Source organism: Daphnia carinata, chromosome 2 (genome assembly GCF_022539665.2).
Source record: "Daphnia carinata strain CSIRO-1 chromosome 2, CSIRO_AGI_Dcar_HiC_V3, whole genome shotgun sequence".
Classification (NCBI taxonomy): Eukaryota; Metazoa; Arthropoda; class Branchiopoda; order Diplostraca; family Daphniidae; genus Daphnia; species Daphnia carinata.
In genome coordinates, this window is record NC_081332.1 from 6,820,045 (window position 1) to 6,833,554 (window position 13,510).

Consider the following 13,510-nt stretch of genomic DNA (forward strand, 5'->3'; position numbering starts at 1 on the left):
ATTAAATATATGTGGTTGTAGATTTTGCTGTATTTAATCCGGAAATTTCTAAATGCACATCGTTTCCTCCGTCGATCGTATCAGGCATGCTACGTGCTCCTATATCACGTTTATCACTAAACCATTAACAAAAACCCCTTGACAAAAATATTTCATTGTATCCGATAACAAGTTAACAACAAAACAAGATAAGAAAATCCGACAGTTGCTTCCTATTACTAGGTGCTGTAGAACGTGATTCCGTCTCCAGATGGAGTTGCCTGCTCATAATACAGGACAGGCTATCACAGATGTTTGATGAGTACCAAAAAAGGGGGTGTTGCTGATGGGTCGATACTCTTACAAGGACACCGTGAGCTAGGGCATGGCGGGAAGGCATGCCATGTCCACGACGAACATTAGCTCAAGCACCGAAATGAGCTGAAGCTTTATGTGGCAGTTGGTGAGACGAGCTCGAAAGGAAAAGCTATAGAGAGTAACTGCCTTTGGGCTCGGGAGTTTAGTACTCTTCCGTGTGCGTTGTTAGCTTGGCGCGTTGGTGCATCGTCCGATTCATATTCTCTTCCTCCTTTCTCATTTTCGTAAGTAATCAATTAACCGATATTATTAGCTCTGCGCAGACGAACGACGCAACGTCATTTATTTTTAAGTTTAAGAGCAACAGAGCTTAACTCAGAGTTTACATAGTCCCATATTCGCAATTCCGAACATAAAATCTATTTCAAGGACAACAGAAGGAGTTTCGTAGGAGGGAAAAAAAAATAAAACGATATATCTTAGCAGCAAAGCTAAAGTGTATGTGTTAGATTAGATCAATGGTAAGGTCAGGTCAACCAAGAAAAATAAATGTGGTTGTTTGGCTAAATGCGCGTATCTAGAAGATTCGTAGTAATTCAAGCAGTGGAAATAGATTCGTGGTATATTGTGGTATTCCAGCATAGCCAAAAAGCTTGATGTCACCCAAATATATTGTGTTTCAAGATGTTACTTTTCTTTTGCAAGGCTGGGAAACCTTGCTTATCGACAACAAAATGGCTTCAATCAATAGCAATGTGTCCGAGTCAACAGCTGCGGTCGAGTTCGTACGTCCCGATTTACCAAGTCGTTGCACGTGGCACCGTAATGCTGATCCTGCCACCTCGCCTCACACGGTGAAACCTCCGTAAGTTCAATGTTACCTGCATATTGAATGCTCTAAAAAAATCTAATTCTAACTTTATTTATTTTTATCAGGCAACCGCGAAAGAAGATCATGTCCAATATATTGGACAATATAGGCAACACACCACTAGGTATTTTTGTTGATTGCTTTTGTTACGTATCACTCTGTGGCATTATTATATGGTTTTTCATTTTCCATTAGTTCGATTGAATTCTATCCCGAAAAGCTATGGGCTCAAGTGCGACATGCGTAAGTATTACATTTATTTTTTTTGGTTAAACAAGAAGTAACATATAGATGCATTAGTTGCGAAATGTGAGTTTTTTAACGCTGGTGGAAGCGTTAAGGATCGCATTGGATTGCGGATGGTGGAAGATGCCGAAAAAGCTGGAAAAATTAAACCTGGAGACGTACTTATCGAACCGACATCTGGAAATACGGGTTGGGATAAACTTGGAATTGTGCCACGAACAGGAAGAATTCTATAACGTTGTTAATTTTTTTTTTGTAAAAAAGGGATCGGAATTGCATTGGCGGCTGCCGTGAAAGGTTATCGTTGCATTATTGTTCTGCCGGAGAAAATGTCCAACGAAAAAGTAGACACACTAAAAGCACTTGGAGCAGAGATAGTGCGAACACCAACCTCTGCTACCTTTGATTCTCCTGAAAGTCACATCTCGGTGGCCCAGCGCCTAAACCGCGATATCCCAAATTCCATGATTCTGGATCAGGTATACTTCATGCGGAGATTTCGCAACAAACGTTACAACGTTTATACACGCCTCCAGTTTGTATTGCTAGATTAGAAATTAGCATCACATAAAGATATGCATTTTTCAAATTATAGTACCGCAATCCTGGTAATCCCTTGGCCCACTATGACATCACGGCCGAAGAAATTTTAGATCAGTGTGACGGCCATTTAGATATGATAGTCGTAAGTGAAAAACCAATTGAATTCTTTAATGTTTTCCATTCGGAAGAAAAATTATGCAAAATTCCCTTTTAGCTTTCAGCAGGAACCGGAGGTACTGCTACTGGCATTGGCCGTAAAATAAAAGAAAAACTTCCAAATTGCATAGTAATTGGTGTTGATCCGGAGGGTTCCATTCTAGCTGAACCAGCAGAACTGAATGAAACTGACAATCCTGGATTTTATGAAGTGGAAGGCATCGGATACGATTTCATTCCGACTGTCCTTGGTTCGTTTGCTTAAATTCTACGCCCATCTGGCGCTTGGTTTTACATATAGTTTTTGTGTAGATCGCTCTGTAGTAGACAAGTGGTACAAATCGAACGACAAGGATTCACTGACTATGTCGAGGAAGTTGATCAAAGAGGAAGGCCTTCTGTGTGGTTAGTATGATAAACCTACTTAGCAATATCTGTGCTAACCCTCTCTTGTTCAGGTGGCAGCTGCGGAGCTGCTATGTCAGTAGCTGTGAAAGCCGCCCAAGAGCTTAAGGAAGGCCAGAGGTGCGTCGTCCTGCTACCCGATGGTCTGAGAAATTACATGAGCAAATTCCTATCGGATCAGTGGATGATGGAACGCGATTTGCTTGACACATCGGGTGACGTCTCCGAAAATCATTGGTAAAGGGTGAAGGGGTTTTCTATAGTCGAGTTAGAGTGTCTGTAGGTCTAAATCCGTTTTTGTGTCCATCACTAGGTGGTCCAACCTGAAAGTTTCTGCCCTTAATCTGCAAGCCCCTCTTTCGATCGTTCCTTCAGTTACATGCCAAGAGGCCATAGACATCATGAAAAAGGAAGGATTCGATCAGCTCCCTGTAGTGGACAAAGAAGGGTAAGGCTATTTTCGCATTCAAATCGAGCAGGGACACAAAACTTTTTCGGTTAGATCAATTAAAGGGATGGTGACACTGGGGTCTTTAATGACCCGCTTATTGGCCAAAAAAGCCGACCCGAAGACACCAGTGGAAGATGTACTCTACGGTCAGTTCAAGCGAGTAACGCTCGGTACGCCGCTTGGAAAAGTGTCGCGCATTCTGGAACGCGACCATTACTGCCTGGTCGTTCATAACCAACGTTTGTGTATGACTCACTTTTCGTAACATATTATTATCAGCATATTTACTAGCGTTTCTTTCTCTTTATTCCCAGCAGATACAAGTGATACAGTTGAAGAGCGCACTGTGGTGGTTGGTATTGTTACCCAAATAGATCTTCTGAATTACATCACCAGCCATGTTCAGATTTAAGAAACTAAGCCAAACGAAATCATTTTTTACCGCAAAAAATCCCAGCATAAGTTTCGGACCATTGTTAGCATATATAATAAACGGTTATTAAACTGAAAAGAATCCCAAAAAATATTGACTATCGCAGTCATTCCTTGAGAATAAAAATTTGCACGTATTCTTTACCTAATTGTTAGGTATCCGTCTCTTTATTAACGAAAGGTAAGCATGCTGAAAGTAACGTAACTAGCTCTTGATCCACGAAACTTTTATTTGTGGCATAAACGGCAGCCGCTTTCCAGTGGATAAAGGCGGAGCAATATTGGTGCAAAGATGCAAATACAAGGCCCAAGTTGAACAAAGTTTCGCTGGACGTTGAATCGATATCACGTGCCCGCAACAAACACGTTAGCGCCTAAAAATTAGAATAATTTTACTATAATTTTATACTGATCACGCTACTTTTGTTTCATTTATCAATGACAATCTTCTATTATACCATAACAAATTTGTCTTTGTAGAAATAGCAGAGGCCTAAATTGCTGAATATGCTTGCCGATTCCATACCACGACAAACCAACTCCATATATCTGTTGATGGCGTCGTCAATCTCATCACGTTTCTAATAAGGTAAGATAGGGTCATTACTGATGCAGGTCAACAAAAGAAGCGTAAATGAGGAGATACCTGGTGTAAAACGGCTATTTCATTTAATGCCACGGTATTGTTATCATCTAGCTTAATGGCTGCTGACAGAGTTTTCATGGCGTCTTCGTTGAAGCCCATTTCTACGCAGAGTTTACCAAAAGTGGTGTAAAGTTGACTACTCTTAGGAAACAGTCTGATGAGATAATAGCGTTAGATTTGCACATGTCAATTTGGTAGATGCATTTTCTATTTACCTTAACGATAAACGAAAAACCTCAATCGCCTCTCCTGTTTTACGCTGACGAATTAGACAAGCTGCTAATAGTTTATAGATGGATTTGCTTTTACAGATTTTGATTGCCTCTCTGCAGTTCTCCTCAGCCAACGCATATTCTTTGAGGTTGAGGTTGCAACGAGCGAGATCATGTAAAAGCATAAAATCTGGTTGTTTTATCAGGAGTTTTGCAAGCATTAGCGCTTCAACGGCTTTCTTATATCGCCCCTGAGCAATTCTAGGGTAACAGAAGATTAGCAAAAAAATTTGACTTCTAATCTTAGTGAATGAACTTGCAAATATTTGGCAATTTCTTGTAGAGCTCCTGGATTATTAGGATTTTTTGAATAACACAATTGAAAAAGCTGGGAGCTCTCTTGTATTTTCCCTTCGGCATAGTATATACGTGCCTTTAAAAAATGTAGGAGAGAAATAGTTATACGTGGGTGTCTTACTAATTTATACGTGAAAAATTTTACTTGCACGTAATTGGAGTATTCATCCTGGCAAGTATTATCACTCTTTGGTGATAAATCTTGGATGATTTTCTTACAAAACGAGAAGTCTCCGCGCACAAAATGATATTCTAGTAACCAATTCTTTTTCATTCTCTATGAAATCAGCGAAACGAAAAAATCAGAAACGTAGGTACCCACCAACTACTGCGATATTTTGATATTCGAAGTTCAAAACTTAGTTAATTGTGTTGTGAACCTGTTTCTATAGCGACCACAACGAATAACTGTGCGGAAGAGGTGGAACAATGAAAAGGGAAATAGAGTATATTGGTAAGGCGAGTGTAGGAATGAATCTTGTAATTCAGATTAAGAGAGGGGTTGTATTTTGTTGAACTCCAGTTGGAAAATTTGTTAATATAAATATATGTTATAAATGCGGTTTCAAAAGCTTTCAAAGTTGGGCAGCTTATGATTTGAGAAATCAATGCGGTTGGTGATTAAGACAGTAGATGGATTTCGCCGGTTTCTTTACACGTTATACGGCGCTAGTGTCGCAAGCTGCTGAGTGGATGACAAGTGAAAATTGAAATCTGGGGTATTCATTGACTACAAAACGAAACATTCGTTAGCAGCGTCGGTGATACTCATAACATGGTAAACTTTAGTACTTTCCAAAAAACTATCCCTGTGTCAATTATTGTCTCTGTTTTATTCCTAGTCCATCTTATCGTACAATGGTGGCTGCGTCCTCGCAATGAAAGGCAAGGGTTGCGTGGCGATAGCTTCTGATCGCCGTTTTGGAGTCCAAACTTCAACACTTGCTATGGACTTTCAGAGAATTTTTGAAATGGGACCTCATCTTTACATTGGACTTCCTGGCTTGGCAACAGACACCTTAACTGTCCATGAACGGCTACGATTCCGTCTAAACCTGTATGAGCTTAGAGAGAGCCGTAAAATTAAGCCACAAACCTTCTCTGCTATGGTGTCTAATCTTTTATATGAGAGACGATTTGGACCATACTTTGTAGAGCCTGTGATTGCTGGTAAGTTCTTCTATGTCTATCATTATGCCTTTGACTGTTCAATCATTAACTATCTACATAGGATTGGACCCTATTACGTGGGAGCCTTTTATTTCTGCCATGGATCTTATTGGCTGCCCTAATGTTCCTGAAGATTTTGTTGTTGCTGGAACCTGTGCAGAGCAACTTTTTGGAATGTGTGAAGCTTTATGGGAGCCTAATCTAGAACCAGAGGATCTGTTTGAAACCATCAGCCAGGCTTTGATGAATGCATTTGACAGAGATGCCATTTCTGGATGGGGTGGTATTGTTCATGTCATGTAAGCAAATATCAAAACATAATTAATCATATAAAAAGTATTCTAATTAGTTGCATTTTGATTTTTTTTACATAGTGAAAAGGACAAAGTAACAACTAGGCTACTCAAAACCCGGATGGATTGAAATTATTTCTTACACGTGTTCTGTGTATTTCTGAACTGATTATTACACCATTTAAAAAAATTTCCACTCCAGTTATAATGTGTATTGTTGCATCAGGCCAATTACAATGGACAGAAGAAAGGGAAAACAGAAGAAAGATAATCAACGTTTTCAAAGACGCTTCAAAAAGAGATACTTGTCGGCAAAAATGTACTCGCACTTCTATTTTTGTCCACAAATTTTCCAACCGAAAAAGTCCCGTTCAGAATACAGTTCACACTTGTTAAACACTATCGACGTGCAGAGAGGCAACATGAATTTCACTTGTCATCCTCGTCATCTTCTTCATCGTCATCGTCGTCAAATCCAAAACAGTTAGCCACGTCCTTACTGGTATCCTGAGCTTTAGCAACCTGAGAGGTGCGACGTACGCGAGGAGTGGCTTGCATGGAATCATCAATTTCATCTAAATAGCAGAATTTGTCAGACGTCTGAAATTCTTAACAAAAAATTTTTCTTTTTCGCTTACCATCCAAAGAGGTCATGGTATTGCCTTCTCCTTCTATCAAGGAACCGTCCATTTCTGTAGCCCCCTCTACTTCCATCATGGTGGCTTCGTCTTCATCTCCTCCTTCACCCTAGTGTGGCAGAAAATAATACACTATAAATACGGAAAGACTTTTCATTCATCTAGAGTTGGAAGTTACCTCCAACTGGATAACTTCAAGGACAACATACTGTTGCCCATCTTGGCCTTGTACAGAGACCAGTTCTTCGTTGGAGTTGAGACCAAGGCTAATGTCTTCATCCTCCATATCTGTCTCCTCACCTTCAGTAAGGCCTTCTAAGCTCTGGCCATCTAATGAAAGCAACGAAGCAAAAATTGAATTGAACGGAATACATCATACGGCACGTAAGAAACTTTAACGCACCCTTGATGCGCTGTTTACGAGCTGCACGGAAGGCTCGTAGTTCTTGTTGAGCAGCATCTGGATCATGGAGAGCCAAATGGCGAATAAGGTTGCCTTTATGGCGGAAAGGTTTTCCACATTCGGGACACTCGTGCCGCTTTTCCCCGGGTGGTGGAGGCACGTAGTCGGGATTGTGATACAAGTTCTGATGGCGGCGAAGAAGCTGCTTTTGCCGGAAGCACTGATCGCACTGGTCGCACTGGTAAGGTTTCTGGTCGGTGTGAATCAGCATGTGCGATTCCAAATGGCGTTGCGAGATCGACGCGTAAGCACAAAGGTCGCACTTGAAACATTTTTCTCCTTCGTGAGTCTTGCTATGCAACTGCGAGAGAGAAAAATGCAACATATCAAAGTAATGTAAATTTTATCCAGCAGACACATGAAAATATTAGACGATTAAATAAATGGAAAAACTATTCCATTGAAATCAGTATCATACCTTGAAAGTGTAGCGATCGGGGAAAGATTTGCCACATCTTTTGCATTTTAAGGGCTTCTCTGATGTGTGCAATTTTTGAACGTGGATTCGCAGATCAGTCTTTCGGCCACAAGTGGTTGGACACAGTTCACACTGGAAAATCGGTTTGTTCCCTGTGTGTATGAGTTTATGAGCCTGCCAAAATAAAATGTGACTATCACATACCACACACTGATAACATTTACAGATTATTGGCACATACCTTGAGGCTGTTTGATTGCGTGAATCTCGCGTGGCAAATATCGCATTCGTACGGTTTTTCACCCGTGTGGATGCGCAAATGGCGCTTCAACTTAAAAGTATCTGGGCTGGCGTAGGTACAGTGAGGGCACTGGTAGGGCCGCTCTCCAGTGTGGCACCGCATATGACGCTTGAGCTTGCTTAGTTCAACGGAAGCGTAGTCACATTCGGTGCAACGGTGTGGTTTCTCGTGTGTGTGACGATAACGTACGTGACGAACCAGCTCACCTGACGTCGTAAACGAACTGTGACAATGTTTGCACCGGTGTGGCTTAGTACCCGTGTGAGTGTTGACGTGGTTTTGAAGCGAAGCCAACGTCTTGAATCCTCGATCGCATACACTGCACTTGTGCGGACGCTCTTCCGAATGACACTTCATGTGCCGCGACAACAGATATCTTGATGATAAAATTACAGAATTCAAACCCAATCTTTCTTAGAGTTAAGAAACGAAAATTTACCGTTTTGGGCTGGTGTAGTTGCAGTAGTTACACATATGCGCTTGGGAAACAGTCTGTGTGACTTTTTTCATTCCACCTTTGCTCATTCTTGGCTTAATATCTTCATCTTCAGAATCTTGACCATCAGCACTGCCACCTTCTTCTCCTTCGTCGAAGTCGTATACAGCCAAATTTTGGTCCTCATCTTTATCTTCGTCTCCATCAAAGTTCTCGTCGTCCTCACCTTCTTCATCTTCTGTTTTAAGAATTAAGAAATGAGATATGTAAGTAGGTCAATCCAAATAATTTTCAATTTCCATTTACCTTGAATAACTTCCCCTTCAGTTCCATCAAGAACTTCAGATGAAATTACAGCTTGTTCAGCACCATCAGGCTGCTGGACAATCAAAACATAGCTGACTTCACCAGTAGATGATTCTGGAGGAAGAATAGTAACTGTTTGGTAACCACCCTCACCCTGTGCTAGCACAACTCCTTCATCTCCGGAAGTCTGGAGAGACGGCAAATAAACGAATAAAACAAAAACAATTAGATATTCTAGTGTCAGGGTGGATAATAACACAAACTTACACCAGTGTTAGGGATGGATACCATGGTACCTCCATCTTGGGCTACAAGAGTGGCAGTTCCATCTCCTCCATCAACATCGTTACTCTGGTAATAGTACTGACCACTTTGGTCGACAAAATAGGTTCCACCATCTTCAGGTGCATCAGCAGCTTCTACTTCGTTAGCAACAACAGCTTCCTTGTTGGCTAACTGGGCACCGGGAATCTGGTTTGGGTCTTCAATTTCCTTGTTGAATGTGTCGAGGTAATTTTGGATTTCGCTTATGGATTCTTCCTCTTGTTTCAAGGCCGCCATGGCTGGCTCTAGCTATATTAAAAAAAGGCAATAGAGTCAATCTCGTTTAGACGACCAATCGGCAGACGAAGACGGTCATCAAGCTGTAGAAAGTTGGGGCTTGGCAAAAGCAACTTTACAACATGTAATGGGCGGGAAATGCTAAGTCTGAACCAACGCCATATTGCCGAAATACGTCGCCATTTCCGTGGTAAAGTGTTAATCAGCGAAACGTTTAATGGAAACAAATCAAGACGCCGAGATCATTATGAACGGATTCGAAAAATAATGATTAAATTCAGTGGGATGCGCTCTCTGGCGGTCACGGAAAAGACCGTCATTTCATGAAGAAGGAGACAGGGGGCATTGGAGTTTGGGAAAATTGCGCCATATTGACAAGTGAGGCGCTGACGGCCATTGCAACCGGGAAGTCTTTCACCAAGCCGCTCAAAAACGGAGGAGTTTATCCTTGTAATAAACACGAAACCTTCTTTTTAAGGCATGAAATTGACGAAAAGTACCTCCCGTTCCAACACAGCTCGAGAAAATTAATTAAAAACGCAAGAAAGAGATAGAAATGAATGAATTAAAGTGACATACCGTTGGTTCATTGGTCGAACGATGAGGGCGCGATGTTGGGAAGAATCAGAAACTTCGGACAGAACCGTTGCGGACTTGCGGCGTTGCTAGTATTTTTTTGGCTTGGGGCTTGTGGTATAATAATCGATAATAAACAATCGATTGTGACATAAAACGATTTTCATGTTTTCTGATGATCAATCGCAAACGTCTGCTAGCGTAACAACCAAGAATCAAAATTATGAACACATCTTTTTTCCAGCTTCCCTGCATTCTCTGGGAATTCCCAGAGAGAAATCCAGATTGCGCGGAAGTGTCTTAGGATAATCGTGTTCTCGATTCCTACCAGAACAGAAAAACTTTCGGCGTTTTTCATTGGTTGGTTAAGGTTTTTTTGTTTTAATTTGTTTGTATGTTTTTAATTGTTCAAACTTTGGCAGTTAACGTTCAGTGTTACTACCTAAGAAGAGAGTGCAACGGCTTTTGGAAACTAAGAAAGGTATTTTTTAAGGCAAATGTTAAATATGTTATCCATAAAAGAATTAATTTTTCTGCAACTTTCTTTATAGTTCAACTCTGCCCGTATTTTGTGATTCCACCTTAGTTTAGTGTTGAGCATGAGTGACCAATAATGGAAACAGGTAGTAAAGTTACAATTTGTTTACTAATTACATTCTATTTGATGCCATAACATTTTCTAATCTATTGTTTGTAAAAAGAAAATGGTATCTTGGCTGATTATCATAAGTTATATTTGGTGAAAAGCTACAGCTTACAATTAGTTAAATCATTCAGTCAACAGTTTAAGGTAAGTATGTAAGTAACTTTACTGACTATTACAAATTATCTTCCCCGCAGGAGTTGCTGATCTGCTTGTTGCTAATGTGGACATGCTAGGTCAAAAAAAGAATACCAGATACCAGGTGCTCAACTAGTTTGTAAAATAACATATTGTTTTTTAGGCGTAACATTAATTACATGTCTATTTGGCAGCAGAAAATACAATGGTTCTAACCAAATATGGTGGTTTATTCTATGTTAGGGTTTTCATGGTCGTTCGTCAGGCCCATCAAAATGTTTTGTTCTTGAAAATCTGACTGATATATAACCAATCATCAACACCTGTATGCTTCTCCTTATGGTAGGTTTCTTCTTCCAATCGATAGCAGACAATTCTTTCACCATTGTCTATTAAAAAGTTATATTACACATACCAACATGATATGATTCTTACAGCTTTAGAAACATGGGCATGAATATATTGGAACCTGTGCTAAGTGTTTCTTAAAATCACCAAATGTGTTTGATGACAATGCATGTTTTGGACAATTTTCTGTTAAAATTAATTTTTTTCTTTGTGTTTGCAAAACAAAATTTAAACGCAGGAATAATATGACGGGTACTGTACATTGGAACGCCGAGTCTCCCAAAATATGAAATTCTGGGCTTGGAAGAAGCGAATTAGGATTTTCATAAGTAATAGCTGCTAAATCAGAATATCGGAACACTCTAGCACCGTTAGCACTTCCCGAAAAACCAGCAAACGTGTAGCTGAAGGAACTAGGGATGTCGACTATCGATATATCATGTCGGAAAACACGGCTGAAACCGATATGATATATCACATCGGAAAATCCGATATGTGAATATGATACCGATATTTCGCCATGCCATCTGCCAGTAAAAATAACAACCAAACACGGATTTCCCACATAATTTAACAAAAGATTTTTTTAAAAACTCATGAGGAATATATTCCTCTACTTGGAAAAGAAGTTGAGGAATACGTTAAAAGCACAAAAACCATTTCAGTTTTTATTCACCTCCAACCTCCTACGCCTACTTGCACGCCAACTGCTTAATCCGTTTACATTACCATCTTCCTCGTTGTCTTCCTTTGCTATCTTCTGGAAATTCATTGTTATATAATCGATGTTGTTAACAAAACCGATATATCGGATTGATTTTTGGGATACACCACTCGACATATCTAAATCGTTGTATTTTATAACTATTATATGTACCTTAGAATTATAGCTGACGAGCAGACATTATTGGGTTGAAATCCGTTAAACAGGCACACAAGCCAAAAAGAATTTCTAAAAAAAATTTTCGTATCGGTTACCTATTATCGGTTAAAATACCTTACAACATTTTCTAGGAATCTCAAGAAACCTTTTCAATTGTTTCGGGTATGTAATACGTGTGTTGTGGTCTATCAGTCAACAAGCAATGTTGATGGGGTAGAAATTGAAGGTTCAAATCTAGTATAATACATTTATAAATAACAATTTTTTCTTCACATTTCTTCAAAAATCACTTTCACAATCAAAAGCCAAAAATAACATATCGGATCCATTGGAACACATTCTACTTAAATAATGTATTACTTATAGTTTTAAAATTTCAATTCTCATTCAGGCGAATCACTAAACTTACAAGTAGGACAGTCTGTTAGGTAGCGCGGTAGGCTTGTAACAAGGAGTGATGATGTTCGATTCCGCAAACAGGACTTTTCATTTTTTTTCCAAAAAATATCGTAACGGTTCAGAAAAAAATATCGATAAAATTGTGCGAATATCGGTATCGTGATATTTAAATCAAATATCGCATATCGACATCACTAGTGTCCTGCACAAAAAGAAGAACACCCGATTTAATTTGAAAAGCCATCTATGGGTAAAATATATGAATTTTTTACCTTTTTTTAAATAGGGTCGGCCTGTGTTTGGCGCAAAAACGCAATAAGTTGGGAAGGGTAGTTTAAGTCCAGACATCTTTTGCTAATGCCCCAGGTGTTACGAAAACTGTCTGGAAAAAGTAGTTTTTTGTTTTACCCCCATGCCCCAGGCTAAGATGAAAAATATCGAATAAACACATTGTAATTCTCCCGCTTAGGTCATGATAAATTTCACAGCGCTGAAAAAAAAATCCAACCTTACATCGGGATTGAACTACTGCAATCCGTATCCAAATCCGATCCTATGCCACCGAGCTATTGCTTTTGCTCATGGTCGTCTATACTTTCGGTGACGTGGAAATGTGGAGGATCAATACAAAAAAAAGCTGTGCTATATGCTGCCGAGTTGTATTGTAATTATGGGGCGTCAGCAGTGTGTATTGGCTTGCGACGCGTGAGGTCGGTGTTCAAGGCTTCATATAGATGATTACATTTATATATCATGTCGTTCACAAATATGGTTTGTAAATGATTAAACTTAAAAAAAGTAAAAATAATTTTCCCTTCAGCTTCCATGAAATAAATTATATAATATATATCTATAAGACAATGTATGAAGATTTTGTAGCTCAGTGGTATATGGTCGGATATAGACACGTATAACAGTGGTTCAATCCCGACATCTTGCGAAATTTTTTCCGGCGTTGTGGTTTCGATGTCGTCCGAAGAGGTCACCGTCGTCCTGTTTGTGGTTCCGATGAGAGGTCGGTGGAATTTGACAATGTTTTTGGTGCGATATTTTTCATTTTAGCCTGGGAGAGGAGGTTAAGGGGTCTAACAAAAAAAAGGGTATAGGGGAGACTGGGGTGTGTTGGGACACGTTTTGTTTTTCGTTCATATCTTTGACACAAATTACTCAATTTTCTTTTTGATTGGCTCAATATATTGCCCTCCTCTTCCTTTACCTCCATGAATTTTTTCAGAATTTTAGAAGAAATTGTGTACCGTCTACAGAATTTTAAAGTTCTGAAAAATTTGAGGGAGGAGCCTGGGGTGTTGGGTGAAATGGG

At 39.7% G+C, this 13,510-nt stretch overlaps 4 protein-coding genes across 9 annotated transcripts in view; 2 read left to right on the plus strand and 2 right to left on the minus strand.

The window, feature by feature from the left end:
* Nucleotides 1-411: 411 nt before the first annotated feature.
* On the plus strand, nucleotides 412-3,483 carry LOC130687027 (cystathionine beta-synthase-like). Of its 2 annotated transcripts, none has more exons than XM_057510185.2 (13): nucleotides 412-581; nucleotides 1,003-1,162; nucleotides 1,234-1,292; nucleotides 1,364-1,411; nucleotides 1,469-1,603; nucleotides 1,679-1,893; nucleotides 2,010-2,099; nucleotides 2,172-2,364; nucleotides 2,426-2,518; nucleotides 2,572-2,755; nucleotides 2,832-2,966; nucleotides 3,021-3,214; nucleotides 3,284-3,483. In XM_057510185.2, the coding sequence occupies exons 2-13, from the start codon at nucleotides 1,032-1,034 to the stop codon at nucleotides 3,379-3,381; spliced, it is 1,575 nt and encodes a 524-aa protein (XP_057366168.1). In that variant the 5' UTR covers nucleotides 412-581; nucleotides 1,003-1,031; the 3' UTR covers nucleotides 3,382-3,483. The 2 variants fall into 2 exon arrangements, with proteins under 2 accessions (XP_057366168.1, XP_057366169.1); XM_057510186.2 differs by having other exon boundaries at nucleotides 414-581; nucleotides 3,287-3,483.
* On the minus strand, nucleotides 3,477-4,890 carry LOC130687029 (Bardet-Biedl syndrome 4 protein-like). Its single transcript, XM_057510187.2, has 6 exons — nucleotides 4,762-4,890; nucleotides 4,580-4,692; nucleotides 4,263-4,520; nucleotides 4,048-4,201; nucleotides 3,860-3,982; nucleotides 3,477-3,775 (listed from the first exon to the last, which is right to left on the minus strand). The coding sequence occupies exons 1-6, from the start codon at nucleotides 4,888-4,890 to the stop codon at nucleotides 3,554-3,556; spliced, it is 999 nt and encodes a 332-aa protein (XP_057366170.1). The 3' UTR covers nucleotides 3,477-3,553.
* A 352-nt stretch (nucleotides 4,891-5,242) lies between these two features.
* The window catches only part of LOC130687030 (proteasome subunit beta type-3-like), a 35,610-nt gene continuing 27,342 nt past the window's right edge, over nucleotides 5,243-13,510 (plus strand). Inside the window, exons 1-4 of one of the 2 annotated variants that reach the window (XM_059497672.1) lie at nucleotides 5,243-5,394; nucleotides 5,459-5,786; nucleotides 5,848-6,085; nucleotides 6,161-6,231. In XM_059497672.1, the coding sequence (XP_059353655.1) occupies nucleotides 5,392-5,394; nucleotides 5,459-5,786; nucleotides 5,848-6,085; nucleotides 6,161-6,209 (618 nt within the window). In that variant the 5' untranslated portion in view covers nucleotides 5,243-5,391 and the 3' untranslated portion in view covers nucleotides 6,210-6,231. Of the gene's footprint in view, nucleotides 5,395-5,458; nucleotides 5,787-5,847; nucleotides 6,086-6,160; nucleotides 6,299-13,510 lie in introns of those variants that run through there. The other variant, XM_057510188.1, reaches the window with a different exon arrangement.
* Nucleotides 6,385-9,923, minus strand: LOC130686999 (transcriptional repressor CTCFL-like). Of its 4 annotated transcripts, none has more exons than XM_059497670.1 (10): nucleotides 9,782-9,923; nucleotides 8,909-9,214; nucleotides 8,642-8,828; nucleotides 8,339-8,570; nucleotides 7,840-8,275; nucleotides 7,599-7,772; nucleotides 7,121-7,481; nucleotides 6,896-7,047; nucleotides 6,718-6,826; nucleotides 6,385-6,654 (listed from the first exon to the last, which is right to left on the minus strand). In XM_059497670.1, exons 2-10 carry the CDS (start codon nucleotides 9,200-9,202, stop codon nucleotides 6,509-6,511), a joined length of 2,091 nt encoding a protein of 696 aa, XP_059353653.1. In that variant the 5' UTR covers nucleotides 9,203-9,214; nucleotides 9,782-9,923; the 3' UTR covers nucleotides 6,385-6,508. The 4 variants fall into 4 exon arrangements, with proteins under 4 accessions (XP_059353653.1, XP_059353651.1, XP_059353652.1 ...); XM_059497668.1 differs by having other exon boundaries at nucleotides 8,339-8,573; XM_059497669.1 differs by having other exon boundaries at nucleotides 8,339-8,573; nucleotides 8,909-9,210; nucleotides 9,782-9,885.